The 19941-nt window shown below is 44.6% G+C and overlaps 1 protein-coding gene across 2 annotated transcripts; it reads right to left on the reverse strand.

Moving 5' to 3' along the window:
• Positions 1-8194: 8194 nt before the first annotated feature.
• Positions 8195-19796, reverse strand: RSKR (ribosomal protein S6 kinase related). 2 transcript variants are annotated; one of them, XM_079798102.1, is made up of 12 exons: positions 19502-19796; positions 18882-19121; positions 18701-18784; positions 18504-18572; positions 15486-15555; positions 15149-15253; positions 14927-14967; positions 14644-14671; positions 14441-14530; positions 14265-14353; positions 14026-14136; positions 8195-13567 (listed from the first exon to the last, which is right to left on the reverse strand). In XM_079798102.1, exons 1-12 carry the CDS (start codon positions 19625-19627, stop codon positions 13346-13348), a joined length of 1275 nt encoding a protein of 424 aa, XP_079654228.1. In that variant the 5' UTR covers positions 19628-19796; the 3' UTR covers positions 8195-13345. The 2 variants fall into 2 exon arrangements, with proteins under 2 accessions (XP_079654228.1, XP_079654229.1); XM_079798103.1 differs by lacking the exon at positions 18504-18572.
• Between the last annotated feature and the right edge of the window lie 145 nt (positions 19797-19941).

Below are 19941 nucleotides of genomic sequence, written 5' to 3' on the forward strand. Positions count from 1 at the left end.
TCCCAGTGCGTCAGTCTGGCGCGTCCGCTCGGGGCTCCAAACTGGTGGGCGGCGGGCGGGGGCGGGCCGGGGGCGGGGCCAGCGCAGGCCACGCCTCTCCCGGCCCACGGTTGCGCGCGTTCTCTCGGCGGACTCCTCACCACCGACGCGGGCGGGAGGACCGGACGCGCGCCCATCTGAGGCCGGTTCGCAGCCTCCCCTCGGGGAGGGGACCTAGGTAGCTGGAAAGTCAAGGAGTCCATCCCTTCTGCCGCCATTGGGCCACCCTCTCACCCAGTCAGAAAAGTTGGTTTCCCTCAGTTACCTCAGCCTCAGCCTCGACCAGAAAACCGGCCTGGAGTCTTGAAGGGAAAGGTGAGTGGAGCGTTTTTTACTTCGGCTTGCTCGTCCGAAAGGGATTGAGACGTAGTTCTCAACCCGCGCAGTAACTCAGTCGTTTCAGATGTCTCGTGTTTTCGTGGGACTTACCTCAGGGCCTGCGGCGAGTTGATTGGAACAGTAGTTAACATGTATTGAACATTTTACTATGTACCTGGCACTGTTACAGATGCTTTACATATATTAGCTCCTTTAATACTCATAGGGATCAATAAAGTAGGTGCTGTAAATATCCCCACTTTACAGACGAAGGAACTGAGTCATAGACCATGAAATTGGCCCAACGCCCCGCAGGTAGTAAATGGCAGTCAAGATTCCAACCCACACTACCAACTACCTTTCCTGCCACTTCAGTCCCCTCTGGGTGGGAAATCCAGCCTCGCTATTGAAGGTAGAATTGAGTTTTGGAAACAGTTAAAGGTAAGTATATCTATAATAAAAGCGTAATATGCTAATTAGATCAGACAGCCGGACGTCCTTCCCGACAACCTTCCGGATGAAGCCCAGTCTGCAAGGGCTGAGCCCCTTGCATGAATTTCATGCATCCGGTCTCTAGTTTAGAGATAATAGTTTATGATAAAGTACGTTCCTTTGAACACTTACAGCACCTTATTTACACTCTGAAGTCTGTATGAATTTGGAAAAGGCAACATGTAACCCAAAAAGGAGGAACTGGTGCTCGCTTCGACAGCACATATGCAAAAAGGAGGAACTATAATGTTATGAACTGCAGGACCCACAGGGGATGTGTTCCTTTAGAGCTGTGCTGTCCAGGACCGTAGCAGCCAGCCACATGTGGCTACTGAACACTTCAAGTGTGGCCAACCCAAATTAAGATGGCATAGGCATTAAAAAAAAAAAAAACAACGATGTTATAGGCATAAAATACAAACTATGTTTCAAAGACTTTGTATTAAAAAAGAATGTAAAATATTTTTAAAATATTGATATGTTGAAATATTTTAGCTATATTGGTTTAAATAAAACACATTAACATTAATTTCACCTGTTTCTTTTTACCTTTTTAGTGTAGCTACTAGCAAATTTAAAATTACTAATGAGGCTTACATTTCTATTGGACAGCACTGCTCTAGAAACATAATGCCCCCCAACTGCAGGCACTAGAATTAACAGTTGCTTGAATAGGAAACTGGGAGAAGGAACGTAAGAGCACCAACTTAAGCCTGGGATTTCCCAAGACTCACTAGAAGCAATCCCAAGGTATACTGGTATATACTTCTGATTTAAAAAGAGTCAACAACCCTACCCAGTTGCTCAATGGTTAGAGTCAACAACCCTACCCAGTTGCTCAATGGTTAGAGCTCAATGGTTAGGCCTAGGGACTGATGGGTCTCAGGTTTGATTCTGGGTAAGGGCACATATACCTCAGTTGCAGGCTCAATCCCCAGCCCTGGTAAGGGTGCGGGAGGCAACCAATCAATGTGTCTCTCCCACATCGATATTTCTCTCTCTCTCTCTCCCACTCCCTTCCACTCTAAAAAAAAATCAATGGACCCTACCAGCGTGGTTCAGCGGTTGAGCATTGTCCCATGAACCAAGAGGTCACCAGTTTGATTCCTGGTCAGGGCACATGCCTGGGTTTCGGGATCGATCTCCAATAGGAGGCACATGGGAGGCAGTGTTTCTCTCTATCCACCTTCCTTCCTCTCTAAAAATCTATCTAATAGAGGAATATGCAAATTAGCCGGGACGTCTTAATGTCACGAACAAACAGCAGGGACCTGAGGCTGCATGGTGCCTGGCCGGGGCGAGGGACCTCAGGCCATGCCCCCTGCCCCAAAGAACTTGACAGGGGACCCCAGGCCATCATCCCCCCCACGCCCCAGTGCCAGGCCAGGGCACCTCAGGCTGCTCCTCCCGCCCGGAGGGACTGGACAGGGGACCTGAGACTGCGCTCCCCACCCAGAGGGGCTTGACAGGGGTTGGGCCGGGTCTGGGTCTCATGCAATTTCGAAGCGCATGCGGGCAGTGGGCAGGGACTTGACTCTAGGTCTAGCGGCACGCCCCAGACTCTTATAGGAGGGAGATTTTCATATACATTTTACTAATTTCCTTTCATCTCTGACACTTCTATTATAGAGAAAGGGCAAATAGCAATATTAAAATAGTTCCTCTAAATCCCTTTTAATGTGCACGAATTTTGTGCACTGGGCCACTAGTCCTATCTAATAAAAGAGTAATATGCAAATTGACTGTACCTCTGCTAACACCCACAAGCCACGCCCACCAGCCAACCAGGAGCATGTATGCAAATTAACCCAACCAAGATGGCTGCGGCCACGGAGCTGCAGCAAGCAGGAAGCTTGGGTTTCCCTGGCAATGGAGAAAGCCAAGCTTCCCTGCCACCCTGGCTGGCCCAGGCCTACACTCAAAGCTACAAAGTTTCAATTATAGAAGATAAATAAGTCCCAACAAAAATGGCAGCAGCCACGGAGCTGGAGAGAGCAGGAGGCTTGAGTTGCCCCAGGCGATGAAGGAAGCCAAGCTTCTGCAGCCCTGGCCTGCCTTGGCCTCCGCTCACAGCTACAAAGTTTCAATTATAGAAGATAAATAAAACCCAACAAAAATGGCTGCAGCCACGGAGTGAGCAGTAGGCTTGGCTCCGCTCCAGGCTACAAAGTTTCAATTATAGAAGATAAATAAACCCCAGATACCAGGGCCTCCGCTTGGGTCGCTGGGGGGCATTGCCGGCCTGCAAACCACCATAGGCCCCTCGCCCAGACCGCTCCACTCCACAAGGGAACCCCCACCCTGATCCAGGACACCCTTCAGGGCAAACCAGCTGGCCCCCACCTGTGCACCAGGCCTCTATCCTATCTAATAAAAGAGTAATATGCAAATTGACCATCACTCCAACACACAAGATGGCTGCCCCCATGTGGACACAAGATGGCCAGCAGGGGAGGGCAGATGGGAGGGACCAGACCTGCAAGGGAGGGCAGTTGTGGTCGATCAGGCCAGCAGGGGAGGGAAGTTGGGAGGGACCAGGCCTGCAAGGGAGGGCAGTTGGGGGCGATCAAGCCTGCAGGGGAGGGCAGTTAGGGGTGACCAGGCTGGCAGAGGAGGGAAGTTAGGGGCGACCAGGCCTGCAGGGAAGGGCAGTTGCGGGGGGGACCCAGGCCTGTAGGGGAGAGGAGTTGGGGGGACCAGGCCTGCAGGGGAGGGTAGTTAGAGGTGACCAGACCTGCAGGGGAGGGCAGTTAGGGGCAATCAGGCTGGCAGGGGAGCAGTTAGGCATCAATCAGGCTGGCAGGGGAGTGGTTAGGGGGTGATCTGGTTGGCAGGCAGAAGCAGTTAGGGGCAATCAGGAAGGCAAGCAGGCAAGCAATTGGGAGCCAGCAGTCTGGATTGTGAGAGGGATGTCCGACTGCCCGTTTAGGCCCGATCCTACCTGGATCGGACCTAAACGGGTAGTCGGACATTTCTTGAGGGGTCCCAGATTGGAGAGGGTGCAGGCTGGGCTGAGGGACACACCCCCCTGTGCATGAATTTCATGCACCGGGCCTCTAGTCTATAATAAAAGCATAATATGCTAATTAGGCCAGACACCTTCCAGAGCAGGCAGCTGCCGCTGGTGGCTGGGAGGGAGAGATCCAGGCAGCTGCGGCTGCGAAGGCCTACTCTTGCACGAATTTTATGCACCAGGCCTCTAGTCAATAATAATAAATATTTAAAATTATTTTTTTAAATGTGTGAATAGGAATGCTTAGCCCTTGTAGTTGGTATGTCTGATGCCAGGTGTATAGCCAAAAGGATATGGTGTTTCCAGCAGCAAATTAGGGATTTGGAGGGGTAGATGTGAGAGGGGAAATACCATTGTAAATAGGTAACATAAACAGAATTAGTTTCTTGGTGTTGTATAATATTTTTTTTAATTCGGTGTCTTTTTAATTATAAAAATAGATACTTGTTATAGCAAATGAAATAATAAAATGCAAGGATGTATTAAAGGCAAAGCTCCCCTGCCTGAAGTAACCAAAGTGTGTACACTTTTATAAACATATATGCACAGACGTGTTTTATTTATATACACATACATTTTTATTATTTTTTAAATTTTTTTTTTAATTTTTTAAAAGTATATTTATTGATTTTTTTATAGAGAGGAAGGGGGAGGGATAGAGAGTTAGAAACATCAGATGAGAGAGAAACATCAAGCAGCTGCCTCCTGCACACCCCCCTCCTGCACACCCTTCAGTCCACAGGCCGACGCTCTATCCACTGAGCCAAACCGGTTAGAGCTACACATACATTTAAAAAAAAATTTTTTTTATTTATTTCAGAGAGGAAGAGAGAGGGAGAGATAGAAACATCAACGATGAGAGAGAATCATTGATCGGCTGCCTCCTGCATGCCCCACACTGGGGATCGAGCCCACAACCTGGGCATGTGCCCTGACTGGGAATTGAACCACAACCTTCTGGTTCATAGGCCGATGCTCAACCACTCAGCCATGCCAACTGGGCGACACACAAACATTTATTTTATCCACAAAATTAACTAATATGCAGACTGGGGTCTCTGGGATTAAGAGCTAATGCCTTTCTGTTTTTTCTGTTCTCTTTCCACTTGCATTACTTCTCTCTTCCTTCCATTCTCTTTTTCATGTTCTTTCTCTCTCTTACACACACATACACACACAAGGGTGGGAAAGAAGGCATTGAGTTCTTTATAAAAATGACAATTTTTTTTAAGTTAGGTGATAGGTATATGGATATTTTATTACTACCCATTAAGTTGCACATGTATAGGGTATATGGTGTCTTTTACAATAAATAATTTTGGTTACAACACTAATAACATGTAACCTTATAGGACACATACATACGGTAAGGCAGAGAAAATATAAGTAAAGTATTGGCTCACACAGGAAACTCAATATTGAGTACTTGGCTCCCTGGGACTGTTTCCCCATTTGCAAAGTGGCACTGCCATGAACTGGTCCTCTAGCTTGTGGGTTCCGTGTTCCCTTTGTTCACACACACACACACACACACACACACACACACACACACACTTGGAGGCAGGTTCCAGGCCTTACTCCACCAGAAGAGTCTCCCCTCTGCCCTAGGTCACTGGTGATTTCAAAAGTGGCAAAGATGGTATCTGCTGCCCTGGAATGGCAGCTCCCAGTCCCGGTTCCCAGTCTTTCCAGCCAGGACATGAAGCCTTTTCTGAATTTCTCTAGAGCAGTGGTCCACAAACTGGCTCGCTAGCCACATGTGGCTCTTTGGCCCCTTGAGTTTTTAGCAAAGGCCAGCTTAGGAGTATCCTAATTAAGTTAATAACAATGTACCTACCTACATAGTTTAAGTTTAAAAAATTTGGCTTTCAAAAGAAATTTCAATCGTTGTACTGTTGATATTTGGCACTGTTGACTAATGAGTTTGCTGACCACTGCCCTAAGTAAAAGGGGCATGATAACCTCTGTCTCCCTCAGCTAAGCCCAAGGGTCGATACTATAAAGTGCTTTGCTCCTGTGGGATCAAGACTGGCTGACCTGGGAACCTAGAAGCATCCTCTGGAGGCCCGGGTGGCCTCAGTTCGGAGCTGTGTGTGAGACAGCATTCTGTGAACATTCACAAGGTGACTGGGGTCAGTGCACCTCCGCTGCTGGCTTCTCCCCAGGCCCATGGACTTGGCGTGGCGTGTCTCGACACCCCCAGCCCCATGGGGAGCGCGCACGGCCACAGTGGCGGAGCCAGAGGCGGCCGGGGGGGAGGGGGGGGGGCGGCAAAAATGACAATTTCTTAACATTTATGCATTTCTTTCTCAGTGTCTTGTATAGAGCCTCTAAGTCAACTGATATAGATCTAATTGACTTGTCACTTCATATTCCTTGCCCTTAAAAGGTTCTTTTCTGATTTGTAAGAGTTCTGTTATAGACATTTAAAATATAAAAATAAAATAAAAATGTATATATCTTTATTGATTTCAGAGAGGAAGTGGAGGGAGAGATAGAAATATCAATGATGGCCCTAACTGGTTTTGCTCAGTGGATAGAGCATCGGCCTGCGGGCTGAAGGGTCCCGGGTTCGATTCCAGTCAAGGGCATGTACCTTGGTTGCGGGCACATCCCCAGTAGGCGGTGTGCAGGAGGCAGCTGATCGATGTTTCTCTCTCATCGATGTTTCTAACCGTCTATCCCTCTCCCTTCCTCTCTGTAAAAAAATCAATAAAATATATTAAAAAAAGAAATATCAATGATGACAGAGAATCATTGCTCTGCTGCCTCAGGGATCAAGCCTGCAATTCGGGTATATGCCCTGACCAGGAATCGAAATGTGATTTCCTGGTTCATAGGTCAATGCTCAACCACTGAGCCACTGCAGCCAGACTGTGTTATAGACATTAACTGTCATCACATTGTATTTTTTAAGATATATTTTTTTGTCCATTGGCTTTATTAATTTTAAAAAATGTTTTGATTTTTAGAAAGAGAGGAAGGGAGAGGGATAGAGATAGAAACATCAATGAGAGAAAAACATCAACATCAGCTTCCTTCTGCAAAGCCCCTGCTGGGGATTGAGCCCGAAACCTGGGCATGTGCCCTGACAAGGAATCAAATCAGTGACCTCTTAATTCCTGGGTCAATGCTCAATGCTGAGCCACACCAGCTGGGCTGTCCATTGGCTTTATTAATGCAATCTTGAGCCATACAAAGATCCAACTTATGTGGTCACGAAGTTTATTTTTCCTTCCAGAGCATCTGGATTTCTTGAGTGATTCATTCATCAACTTTGCATGTAAATGTTTTCCTTTTTCTTTTATAGTGTATTCATTTTCTTTCTTGGTTTAGTTATCTCCTCTAGTCCCTAATTGTAGGTCTAGTCTCCCAAATGTTCTTGAGATTCTTAATGTTTTGATGTTCACATTTAAAGCCTTAATGTATTTAGAATTAAGTTCTGTAGGGATCCAACTATTTAAAAACAACTGTTATTCTTAAATTTTAAGATTAAAGATTAGCTGAAACCGGTTTGGCTCAGTGGATAGAGCGTCGGCCTGCGGACTCAAGGGTCCCAGGTTCGATTCCGGTCAAGGGCATGTACCTTGGTTGCGGGCACATCCCCAGTAGGGGGTGTGCAAGAGGCGGCTGATCGATGTTTCTCTCCCATCAATGTTTCTAACTCTCTATCCCTCTCTCTTCCTCTCTGTAAAAAATCAATAAAAATATATTTAAAAAAAAAAAGATTAAAGATTACTTATTTTGTAAAAATCCAATTCTATAACCCAAATCAGCAATTCAGAAATATCCACCATGCAGTTCTTCTGAGTGAACTCAAGAATGAAACCATGGAATTATTAGCCTTACTACTGTTATGATGGAGTACTGAACAAAGGAGGCAATGTGACAATCTATAAACCAACAAAATTCAGAGAGGCACTAGTGAAATGTGAAATAATAACGTTCTCAGAATATAAGTAAAGTGCCAAAACCGGTTTGGCTCAGTGGATAGAGCGTCGGCCTGCAGACTGAAAGGTCCAGGTTTGATTCCGGTCAAGGGCACGTACCTTGGTTGCGGGCACATCCCCAGTGGGAGGTGTACAGGAGGCAGCTGATCGATGTTTCTCTCTCATCGATGTTTCTAACTCTCTATCCCTCTCAATTCCTCTCTGTAAAAAATCAATAAAATATATATATTTTAAAAAGGAATATAAGTAAAGCCAACCTGTAGGAAAGAAGGTATGTTTTTGTTTTTAAATCATTCTTGATTAATCTATTAGAACTCTTCATAGCGGTTGTACTAATTTGCTAGGGCTTCCATAACAAAGTACCAAAGACTGGGTGGCTTAAACAACAAATTTATTCTTTCATAATTCCAGAGGCTAAAAGTCTGAGATCAAGGTGTCAGCAGGGTTGGTTTCTTCTGAGGCTTCTCTCTTTGGCTTGTAGATGTCTGTCTCCTAGTATTTTCATATGGACTTCCCTCTGTGTGTGTCTGTGTCCTAATTTCCCCTTCTAGTCCATCATATTGGACTAGAGGCCCGATGCACGAATTTGTGCACTGGTGGGGTCTGGCCGGCCTGGCCTTGATGGGGGCTGATTGGGGCTGGGCCAGCAGGAGGAAAGGGCTGCGGGAGGTTGGCCACCGGCCCCGCCCCAAATTGGGGCAGGGCCAGCCAGGGGGAGGGGCTGTGGGCAGTTGGCTGGCTGGCCCTGCCCCCAGTCGGCATAGGGGGGGCGATCGGGGGTGGCCAGCTGTGGGAAGGGGCTGAGGGAGGTTGGCTGGCTGGTCCCGCCCCTGATCTGGCCGGGCCCAGCTGGGGGGAGTGGCTGGCCCCCGATTGGGCCAGTTGGCCGGCCACAGTGTGTGTCATAGTGACTGGTCGTTCTGGCGTTCTGGTCACTTGGCTTTTATATATATAGAGACTAGAGGCCCATTGCAGGAAGATTCCTGCAAGAATAGGGCTTCCTGTTGCAGTCTCCGCCGCCCCGCGTGCTTGCTTCTCCGCAGCTTCGCTCCCTTCTGCAGCGCTTGGCTTCCTTCTACGCTGTCTTCAGTCTTCGCTCTGTGCCTGGATATGCAAATTAACTGCCATCTTGTGGGTTAATTTGCATACTCGCTCATGATTGGCTGGTGGGCATGGCTTGTGGGCATAGTAGAGGTACAGTCAATTTGCATGTTTCTCTTTTATTAGATAGGATTAGGGCTTACTATATGACCTCATTTTAACTTAATTACATCTTTAAAGACCCTATCTCCAAATGCAGTCACATTCTTAAGTACTGGGGATTAGGACTTCAGCATGTGAGTTGAGGGAGAGATATAATACAGCACATTACAGAGGTTAATATTACAGAGTATTATTTTACTTCATTAGTTTAATTTTTAAAAAAGCTTTGACAAGATTTTTTACATTGAAAACTACTTTAAGAAGTAACCAAAGAGCCTCAGCTGGGTAGCTCAGTTGGTTGGAGCATCGTCCTGTACACCAAAATGTTTTCTGGTTTGATTCCTAATCAGGGTACATACCTAGGTTTCGGGTTCCATCCCCGGTCGGGGTGTGTAAGGGAGACAACTGATCAATGTTGCTCTCTCCCCCCCTTCCTCTCTCTCTAAAATCAATAAAACATATCCTCGAGTGAGGATTAAAAAAAAGAGGTAACCAAAAATTGTGATTACCAGTTTTTAAAATCAGTGAACAAGTAAACAAACGAACAGTTCAATATATGATAAAGTAAGGTTAGAGAAACTGAGTAGAGCTACAATGACACTTTTCTAGAAGAGGAATATAAGGATTGGTGTTAAGGCTAATCTTAAATTATTTTAAAAAAAACAAAACGGAAGGGAACTCTGGCCAGCTGGCTCAATTGGTTGGAGTGTTGTCCTGTACACCAAAAAGGCTGCTGGTTCAATTCCCAGTCAGGGCATACGGCAGGCAACCAATCAATGTTTCTCTCTCTCTCTCAATCAATCAATAAAATAAAAAAACAAACAAAAAAAAAAAAACCAAGCATATCCTCAGGTGAGAATTAAAAAAAATAAAAAGAGCCCTAACCGGTTTGGCTTAGTGGATAGAGCATCGGCTTGCGGACTGAAAGGTCCCAGGTTCAATTCCGGTCAAGGGCATGTACCTTGGTTGCGGGCACATCCCCAGTAGGGAGTGTGCAGGAGGCAGCTGATTGATGTTTCTCTCTCATCAATGTTTCTAACTCTCTATCCCTCTCCCTTCCTCTCTGTAAAATAACAATAAAATATATTTTAAAAAAAATAAAAAGAAGGGAGTACAGAGTAAACCATCCATATTTATAGGTGTATCTGTTTTCTTCTAGGTAATGAAAAATCAAAGCATAGTGTTAAGCTTAAAAGATCATTTCAGGTTGTATATTTTTAAAAATTTCAGTGAATTTAATATAAATAAATAAAGGTATTACATTTATAGGTCAGTGATTCTGAATGGTAGGAGATGGTGATGGAAAAGAATGCCTTCCGGGGATGAACATATCAAAACTAGGGCACATGGCACAATGCTCTTTTCAAATTATACTGTCTGAAACTTTGATTTTCTGTCGTCCCCTCTACACTACCCTGAAAATAAACTACACTTATATAATCATAGTCTCTAAGCAATCTAATATGACCTAGGAAAGGGACCTAGTGACATTATGTTAACCATATGCTAAAGACTTTAACCCAATATACTGCATGACCAGAGAAGCTATATAATGTTGGGTGACCTGAACATTAATTAACACTGGGCTAGACACATAGTTTCATAAAACCATCTGCCCTTTGAAAAAGCATCAGATATCTGAAACTCATCCCCCACAATTAAGAACCAGTGGCTAGCCCAACCGGAGTGGCTCAGTTGGGTGAGTGCTGTCCTGTGCACCAAAAGATTGCCAGTTCATTCAGTGTTTCTCTCTTACATTGATATTTCTGTCCCCCACCCCCATCTCTCTCTCAGCATATCCTTGGGTGAGGATTAAAAAGAAACAAAACTAATGTCTATAAACCAGTCATTTCATACATAGAAAACTAAAATCCAGAGAGGTTAAAATGACTTCTGTAAAGACACCGTGATAGTATTGGTGGATCCGGGAACCAGGTCTAAATTCCAGTACTGTTAACTACTATTTTAGAAATCATTATTCCTATTTCTAGTATTCAGGGGTTGTTGTTTTTTAATATGTTTTTATTGATTTTAGAGAGATGAAGGAAGAGGGAGAGAGATAGAAACATCATTGATCGGCTGCCTGCTGCATGTCCCCTACTGGGGGAATGAGGCCACAACCCAGGTATGTGCCCTGACCAGGAATGGAACCAATGACCTCTTGGTGCATGGGATAACACTCAATCCACTGAGCCACACTGGCCGGGCAGTAGTCATGGTTTTTATCCAATGTACAGTCTGGTCACTGCAACTTAAATGTAAATAAAAGCTTAAAAAGCTCAGCCAGCCCAGTCGGTGTGACTCAATGGTTGAACATCAACCTATGAACTAGAAGGTCATGGTTCAATTCCCAGTCAGAGCATATGCCAGAGTTGTGGGCTCTGTGCAGGAGGCAGCGATCAACAATTCTCTCTCATAATTGATGTTTCTATCTCTCTCTCCCTCTCCCTTCCTCTGTGAAATAAATAAAAAATACGTTCTTTTAAAAGCTAAAAAAAAAGTGTCTAAGAGAAACAAATGAAATAAAAAAAGATTAAAGATACATTCTTTTATTTATTTATATGCTAAGCTCATTCCCAAAAGGCTTACAAAGATGCAGATAATATAGTAAGATAAAAAAATTAAAACAGGAAAATAAAGGAAACCAAGAATGTGCCTAGCTTACAATATACATAAAATGAAGTCCTAAACACTTGCTGGATGGAAGCAGCCACAAATTGGCTTTAAGTAGTTTAGCATCAATATGAAGAGAAAAATACAGTCAGTAGAATATTTAGTGTCTTTAAGGTAAAACCAAACAGCAATTCAGGAAAATCATAACTGGGTTCAGAGAAAATTTATCCTATGCATCTTTTAAAAGAACATTATGAATTATAGTCATATATACCCTTTACAGTATCTATAGCAATTAACTTTCATAGGGATTTGATACGGATTGCCAAAGTACAACCGAGAAAAAGCAATTCTAAAGAGGCCAAAAATACTAGCAATGTACAGGGAAAATCTGGCATAATCCAGGGACAGAATTAAAAGAAGTACACAGAATACTTCCCAGACTCTTTTTGGTCTGGAAAAAGAGATCAGATATAATTGAAGAATAATAAAAATGAATCTTTAGAGAAGTTAAAGAAAAATTTAAAGAATAAAGGCCAAAAATGTATACAAATTTAAGGTCCAGATGACTTTTCTCACTAAGGGAAAAGGTTCTTAAATTTTAAGGATGAGCCCTAGCCAGTTGGGCTCAGTAGATAGAGCATTAGCCTGCAGACTGCAGGATCATGGGTTCGATTGCCTCGGTTGCGGGCTGGATCCCGGCCCTGGTCGGGGCACATACGGGAGGCAGCCAATCAATGTTTCTCTCTGTGTGTGTTTCTCCCCTCCCTACCCCTCTCTCTAAAAATCAATGGAAAAATATCCTCAGGTGAGGATTAATAAAAATAAAATTAAAAAATTTTAAGGTTGATGTCATGCCTCTTAATCCTTTGGTTTGCCCTTTAGAACTGAATCCTGGGATGTGTAGGATAATGATCGATTTAAGAATCCTAATGTCTTTCAAAGGGGTTTTGTTTTGGAAAAAATTTGGAAAACTATTTCAATTACCTCTAAAGACATTTAACCCACCCATCTTTCAGTTCCTATTCTCTTCCTCACACTTGGCTATTATAATTCACTTTAAAAATATTTTAAATTAAATTTATTAAAGACTGGCTTTGGCCCCCAGAATCATGCTTTAGGTGTATACCTGGGAGTTGAAATGCCAGCTTTTGAGACCTCTGAAAAATATTTATACTGCTTCTGACAAGCCTGTTAAACACATAAATAGCACCTTAGAAAGTCATGAAGTGTTATTATTGCTCAAGGAAAGAAACATGATTCAAAAACAAGGAGGGGGAAAAGTGAAATAAGCCTCTGGCTAAAAGCTTCAGAGTATGAACACTAGAGAAATGAAGCAGAGGAAAAGGTCAACACTTTGATCTGAGATATTGAATTGAGAGGTGTGTTGTATAATGGGGGAAGAGCTAGGTCAGTTGTGGCTGCCAATACCAGAATGCCCAAGATTTAAACTCTGGTACAATGCCTAGAACAGCAGTCGCCAACCAGTGGTCCACGGACCACCGGTCCGTGAGGTCTGAAAGGTTAGTGACCACTGGCCTAGAACAAACATGTCAAACTCACAGCTGGCGGACTGCATGTTTGACATCCTTGGCCTAGAAGAACAGTAAGAGGCTACAAAGTAAAAACAAACTGGATCATCAAGGTGGTCATACTGAGTTGGCAATGGAGGAGATGCTCAGGTTCCCAGATGGGCCCCAGTCTATAGTAGAGGGGCTCAAGCAAGTCCAGGGTAGACCAGATAGGACTCCAGGTTACAGTCAAAGTCCTTGAACAGCATGGACTCTGATGGACTAGGCTGGGTAGCTTGAGTCTCCATGACAAAGTTCACTGGCTGTTTCTGTAGGAGCTCTGGGTCAAAGGCCACACCCCGAAAGAAAGGGTGGACCTGGAAGCGATGCAAATGATGTAGACGCTGGAGGGGATTCTGGCATAAGAGCTGAAGGGAAACAGAGCAACAAGGAATAGGGACTGGGATGGGAAAGGGGCTGTTAACAGAGAAGCTAGAAAGGGAAAAAGAAGTTCATGGAGCTGTGGAGGGCAGAAAAAAGAACCCTAAAGAGGAAAGGACTTGTAAAAGAGGGAGATAGGCTAATTTGGGGCAAACGCAGGAATAAAGGAGCTGTATTGGTAAGAAAGCAGTACTGGCCCACTCTCTCAGAAGGGACCTGTTATGGATGGCCAGGATATTTGGAGGACCAGGAACTCAGGAATGAAATTTGAAATGCTGGTTAGAGGGCAAGTAGTGACATAGTACTTGAAGTTGAAGTCAGCCATCTGCCCCCACTTTCCCCCCAAATAATCACAGGAATGGGGAAATGCCACTTCAATGATAGGGAAAGGAGAGAGTGAATGGTTAGTTTGGTAGTCAAAAAGGAAAGTAGTGCTCATCCTTACCTCGTGGAGCAGAAGTGAAAGCCCCTGGTTAAGAGAAGCTGGGATCTCAGAGTCATAGTGGGTCACACTTGCCAGCATGGCCACATGATCTCTCTCTGCAGCCACTGGGAACTAAGTTGAGGGGTGGGAGGGTGTCATTTCTTAGTAAGAAAAAGGCAAGGTTTCCTAAGGTCTTCCTTCTTCCCACCACAGGGCAAAACTCCTCTCTTTTCTGCCCAGCATCACTACCATTCTCTCACCTCTCCAGTTGCCAGAGAGAAAAGCAAAACACCCAGGGACCACCAATCAGCAGCATGGTTGTAAGGCCCTCCTCTCAGGACCTCTGGGGCTACAGAATTGAAAGATACTTATCATTGACATATGTTGGCTATCCTCTTGCCCAATACTTACCCACCTGCTTTGGCCTTTTTCTTACCCATGTATTGAAGAGTGCCACAAATAGTATAGGCTCGAGCTCCCTGGGGCAGGTGTCGGGACAGACCAAAGTCTGTCAGTTTCAGATGACCTATATAAAAGATAATGCAACAGCACCACTCTGTTCCATCCCTCATCAGCCCTGGCTCATTCCCAGACTTGAAGTAACTTACATTCCAGGGCTAGGGAAAAAAAAGGATTTACCTCGTTTATCCAGAAGGATATTCTCCATCTGAAAAAATCACAGGTGAGAAAGTATTATTCATCTTATTCATTTCAACTCTCTTTCATCATGTATACCCCCCAGCTGAAGAAGATGCCCTACTCAACATTCAGGTCTATACATGGAAGGTCCTTGCCCAAATCCTTAGCACCCATGAGGGTCCCAAGATGAGCTGTTCTCAGCTCCCCCGTGCCTTCTTGGACCTGTGTAACTAACTTACTAAGGCACCTCCTCAGACCAAGAAAAAAAACACTTAACTCTTACCTTCACATCCCGATGGATGATGCCCAAGTCATGGAGATAGCCTGTGGATGACAGCAAGCAGAGGGTGTGCTGAAGCACTCTTGTCCTTTCCAATTTCCCTGGTAGCCCCACCCCATCCCTATCCCTGTTCTTTGATCTCTAGCGTTAATATAAATTCTTTTTTTTTGTCCCCCATTTGATTAATTCTTCCCTCATTTCCAATACCACTCCTGTTATACTTACACAGCACCAGGACCAGTTCAGCAGCAAAGAGGCGGATGGAAGCCTCAGCAAAGCAGCCAACAGTGGACCACAGGGAGTACAGATCTGTGCTACAGTAGCTACACACTGCAAAGTACCAGAAGTCTAGGCAATATTTGAGGGCTACTGGGCCTGGGCTCAAGGCATTATAGGCCTCCTGCCCAACCTGATGCCACATGCTGTACGCTCCCTCTCCCTTTGGGAGAGAAGTGCTGTGAGAAAGGGAACAGAGCAAAGGCAGAACAAGCCAAAGGGATGGGAAATCTCAGGTGGGGAGAACAGTAGAGGGACCTTGGGAATGAGGAGAGAGACCACTCACTAATGAAGAGGTGCCGTTTTCCCTGCCAGCTGTCTCCCAAACCATGTACAAAGGGATGGTTGATCTGTCGCTAGGGACAAAGAAAACAGGAAATTAGGGGAAAACAGGATAACTGAGGATCAAGGCAACCAAGAAGTCAATATACCTACTTGTGCAGAAAGGGAGCTGCTGTCCCACCTCTCAGTTTACTAGTAGGTGAACTAAATTGGGACTGTCTGCCTGGTAATCCAGGAACCAGCATAATACTAAGGAACACACTGGACATGCTGGAGAGATTTCCCTGGCACCACAGGCTGAGGTGACGCCCAATATGAGGCTGAGCTCACCCAGGAGGGGCAGCAATGCTGGAGGAAGCTGCTGCCGCTGTGTCCTCCCTCCACGCCCCCCTACCCAGCATGAGGAGGAAGAGGGGGAGGAGAGGAAGGTAGGGAGGAGAAAGATTTTACTATGCATTTTACTGTAGGCCAACAGAAGTTGGGTATAAAGGTAACTGTGTCAGCAAATCTTGGTGACAACACAACAAATGCTTCTTCAGAAGGGACTAGTCCCTCTAAAGACACTGTGGGGTGTCTCAGCAACCCATGATAGCAGTAACATGATAAAGAAGTTGACATCTGAGCTCCCCCAGGATGTGCCAGGTACAGAGTACAGTGTATCAATGCCTCTGTAATGGGGGAAATGCTTCCCCTTTTGTAGTAAAAGCTGAATGTCACCTAAAATTTTAAAGTATATGTTCATTCATCCTGCTTGCTCACGTGTCATCCCTGACTGCTAAATTGTCACCTAACATTTGTCAAACTCATCATAATCTTCATTTTCAAGTTTGTTTAGCTGTTTTTGTCTAATAGACTTATTTGTGTATTTTATCACCAAACCATGGTGGCAGATATTTTAGTTTTAAGTACTTACATACTAATGACTCAGTGTTGAATGATTTGACATTCCAATTCTGTATATGCTAACAGATTGATTGTATGTTTGCATGTGCTCGTATAGTTTTTCTTTAACATTTCAAATCATAATATAATAGAAAACCATTGTCATAAAATTCTTTGCAAGATATATTTGACATAAAATTTTAAGTTAATCAGTAATTCATATTTTAAGCTTAAAGTTAAAATTATACTCAAAATGTTATTACATCAAGAGTGTCGTTATGTTTTTCTTTTTGCATTTTTTAAAACTGAAAAAATTTTTATTATAGGAGCTGTATGTATTTTATTTAAAATTTAAAAATTTAGATGAGCAAAACAATAAACACTGGTGATTCCACTAAAAATTAAGAAGTATAGCCAAAACCTTTTGGCTCAATGGATAGAGTGTCGGCCTGCAGACTCAAGGGTCCTGGGTTCGATTCCGGTCCAGGGCACGTACCTTGGTTGCGGGCACATTCCCAGTGGTGGGTGTGCAGGAGGCAGCTGATCGATGTTTCTAACTCTCTATCCCTCTCCCTTCCTCTCTGTGGAAAATCAATAAACTATAAAAAAAGAAAAAAGAAAAAAAGAATTATAGTTAACTAGAGGCCCGATGTATGAATTCATGCACAGGAGGGGTCTGGCTGGCCCACCCTGATTGGGGCCCATCTGGCTGGGCCGGCTGCGGGGAGGGGCCACAGGTGGTTGGCCCGCTGGCCCTGTCCCCGATTAGAATGTTGGGGGCCGATCGGGGGTGAGGCTGGCCTGGGGAAGGGAGAGGGGGAGCCAGTCAGGACACAGATCAGGCTGGTTGGCTGCCGCAGTGAGTGTTATAGCCACTGGTGGTTCTGGTGGTTCTGGTGGTTCTGGTCTTGCCATTCCGGTCACTGGGCTTTTATATATATAGATAACCTTAATGGAAATCCTAAAAGATTTTTTTCTACAGATTATAAAAATATTACATAATTCTTCTCTCTCCAGTGCCTTTATTTTAGTTATTCTGGTAAGAATGTAGGGATAGCTTATTCTGATTTGAACTTGCAGTTCCCTGGTAACTAAGGATGTTAAGCACCTTTTCATGTGTAAGTATGTATGTATACACATACATACAGGTCACTTGGATATCTGCTTTTGTGAAGTGCCTATGAGATCCTTTCTTCATTTTCTATTAAGTGGTTTCTTTTTTGTTTGTGGTTGTTTCATGGGTGAGGGTAAATCCAGTCCCTCTACTCCATCTTCACTGGAAGCATTAGTTCCTACATTGATTTTTTTAAAAAATATATATTTTATTGATTTTTTACAAAGAAGGGAGAGGGATAGAGTTAGAAACATCGCCAAAACTGGTTTGGCTCAGTGGATAGAGCATCAGCCTGCGGACTGAAAGGTCCCAGGTTCGATTCCGGTCAAGGGCATGTACCTTGGTTGCAGGCACATACCCAGTAGGGGGTGTACAAGAGGCAGCTGATCGATGTTTCTCTCATCTATGTTTCTAGCTCTCTATCCCTCTCTCTTCCTCTCTGTAAAAAATCAATAAAATATATATATATTTTTTAAAAGAGTTAGAAACATCGATGAGAAACATCAATCAGCTGCCTCCTGCACACCCCCTACTGGGGATGTGCCCGCAACCAAGATACATGCCCTTGACTGGAATTGAACCTGGGACCCTTCAGTCTGCAGGCTGATACTCTAGCCACTGAGTCAAACTGGTTAGGGCCTACATTGATTTTTTTAAAGTGTTAACCCAATCTCATATTCCTAGAATACAACTTGATTGTGATATATTTTCATTCTTATTTATTGTTTATTAATATTTTGTTTATAATTTTTGTATCTACTTTCATGAGTGAGATTGGCTTATAGTTTTCCTTCTCTGATAATGTCCATGCCAGGCTTATACTGGCTTCAGAAAATGAGTGGGAAAAGTTCCCAACCACAAACAAAAAAAGGACTTAGACTAACTCTGCTGATAGCTACTTTTCCCAGGATCTACTTGGTGAAGCCAAGGGAGGGGCAGAACCAGGAAAACCAGGATAGTTGGACAAGAGAGGTGCTTTCTCCACTGTAGTTCTTCCTAGGATCCTTTCCAGGGCTCTGTGCCTACCTGGATGCTAACCTCCTCTTTGCACTGCCTCAGGATGTCCTTTTGGAGGACCTTGACCTTGGGCACCACCTATGAAAGGATAGAAATGACTCCTAGAGGGGAATAGTGCTATTGAATTGTTTATTCCTCCCAACCTTTCTGGAATCAAAACAAGGCAGGGACTAGAAAATAATGTGGAAGAATATCTAGGTCCCTACCTTCACTGCAAATACTGCTTTCTGGCCACAGTCTAGCACTTTGAAGACGGTTCCAAAGGAGCCTTTAGCCACAAGGCCTAAAACCTGTACAGAAAAATGGAGAACAGGAAATTGAGACTCTGGTCGTTTCTAAATTTCTCATCACTACTGAGACCCCTTCCAGTGATTCCATTTAACCTACCTTCAGCTGCTGATGCCCCCTAAGGGGCCTAATGGGAAACTCCGGCAGAAAGAGGTTGATGAACTGAGGCACTGGCCACTCAGACAGAGGCTTCTCTACTAGCAGTGAAGCTGGCTCCTGATGCTGGCACTGATGCCCCCGTAGTCCCCACAGTTCTTCCAGGCCTGACCTGGTGGTCCCCACACCTGACCAGAGGCTCTTCCAGCCTCGGACGCAGGAGCCCTGGATGTTGCTACCCTGCTGAGAACCAAGGAAGCCACTCTAAACCTTCTGCCCCTCAGGCACTACAGGTTCTGCCCATCTCAGTAGGTGCTCTCTCTAATCTCAACCCTAGATATGTATTTTTGAGACTAGGCAAAATCGCCACTACTATTCTTGCTTGGGACCAAGGAAGGTCGAGATTTCCTGATTATAATTCAAATCATCTAGGAAAGCAGTATTTGGACATTTTCCCCATGAGGCATCAAATATTCGGCCTGCACCTCCCAGTATGGAGGTGTACTTTCAGTTTAGCCTCCACCCCCACCCCCCCGGGGGCATCACTAACAACCTCCACATCAGCCTCAAGCCCAGATTTCCTTCACCTCCCCTAAACAGGCTGCCAGAGCCCCACAGCCTACCTTATTAGGAAGAGCCACCTGGGCATGTTGCCCCTGCCGACAGTTCACTGTTCCCATTCCCAGCCTCTGCCTTTCTCCTTTCACTAAATCTGCTGTCCCAGTTACATAAGCAGTTCCTCCCCCCATGCTGCATTACACATGAGCCCCGCCTCTTACTTGCTGTTCATAACTAGAGATGCAAGTGATACAACCAAACCTCACCTTTATCCCCAAATCCTATCATCCCTGGTTAAGAAGAGGTTTATAACCAGAACTAAAATGTGCAGAGAACTATCAGCACAGGGCCAGTGTCACACCAGAGCTGGGATGGGAAATATCTGATACATTATTAGGTAGGAGGGAAGAAGCCAACCTCTCATAAGAGTGGCAGCTAGAGGATGTGTCTTAGGTTGATGGGGAGGAAAGGATACATACAGGTTAAACCCATGCACTCAACACAA

Source organism: Cnephaeus nilssonii (assembly GCF_951640355.1).
Source record: "Cnephaeus nilssonii genome assembly, chromosome: 19".
Taxonomy (NCBI): Eukaryota; Metazoa; Chordata; class Mammalia; order Chiroptera; family Vespertilionidae; genus Cnephaeus; species Cnephaeus nilssonii.

Bases quoted from the DNA above. Each gene is read 5' to 3' on its own strand.
- RSKR (XM_079798102.1), bottom strand. From the start codon at position 19,627: ATGGGGGGAGGAACTGCTTATGTAACTGGGACAGCAGATTTAGTGAAA. The intron at 14,672-14,926 runs GTAAGAGTTAAG...TGATTTTTTCAG, and splicing joins TCATCCATCGGGATGTGAAG to ATGGAGAATATCCTTCTGGA. The intron at 13,568-14,025 runs GTAAGGATGAGC...GTTTCCCTTCAG, and splicing joins TTTCACTTCTGCTCCACGAG to CTCTTATGCCAGAATCCCCT.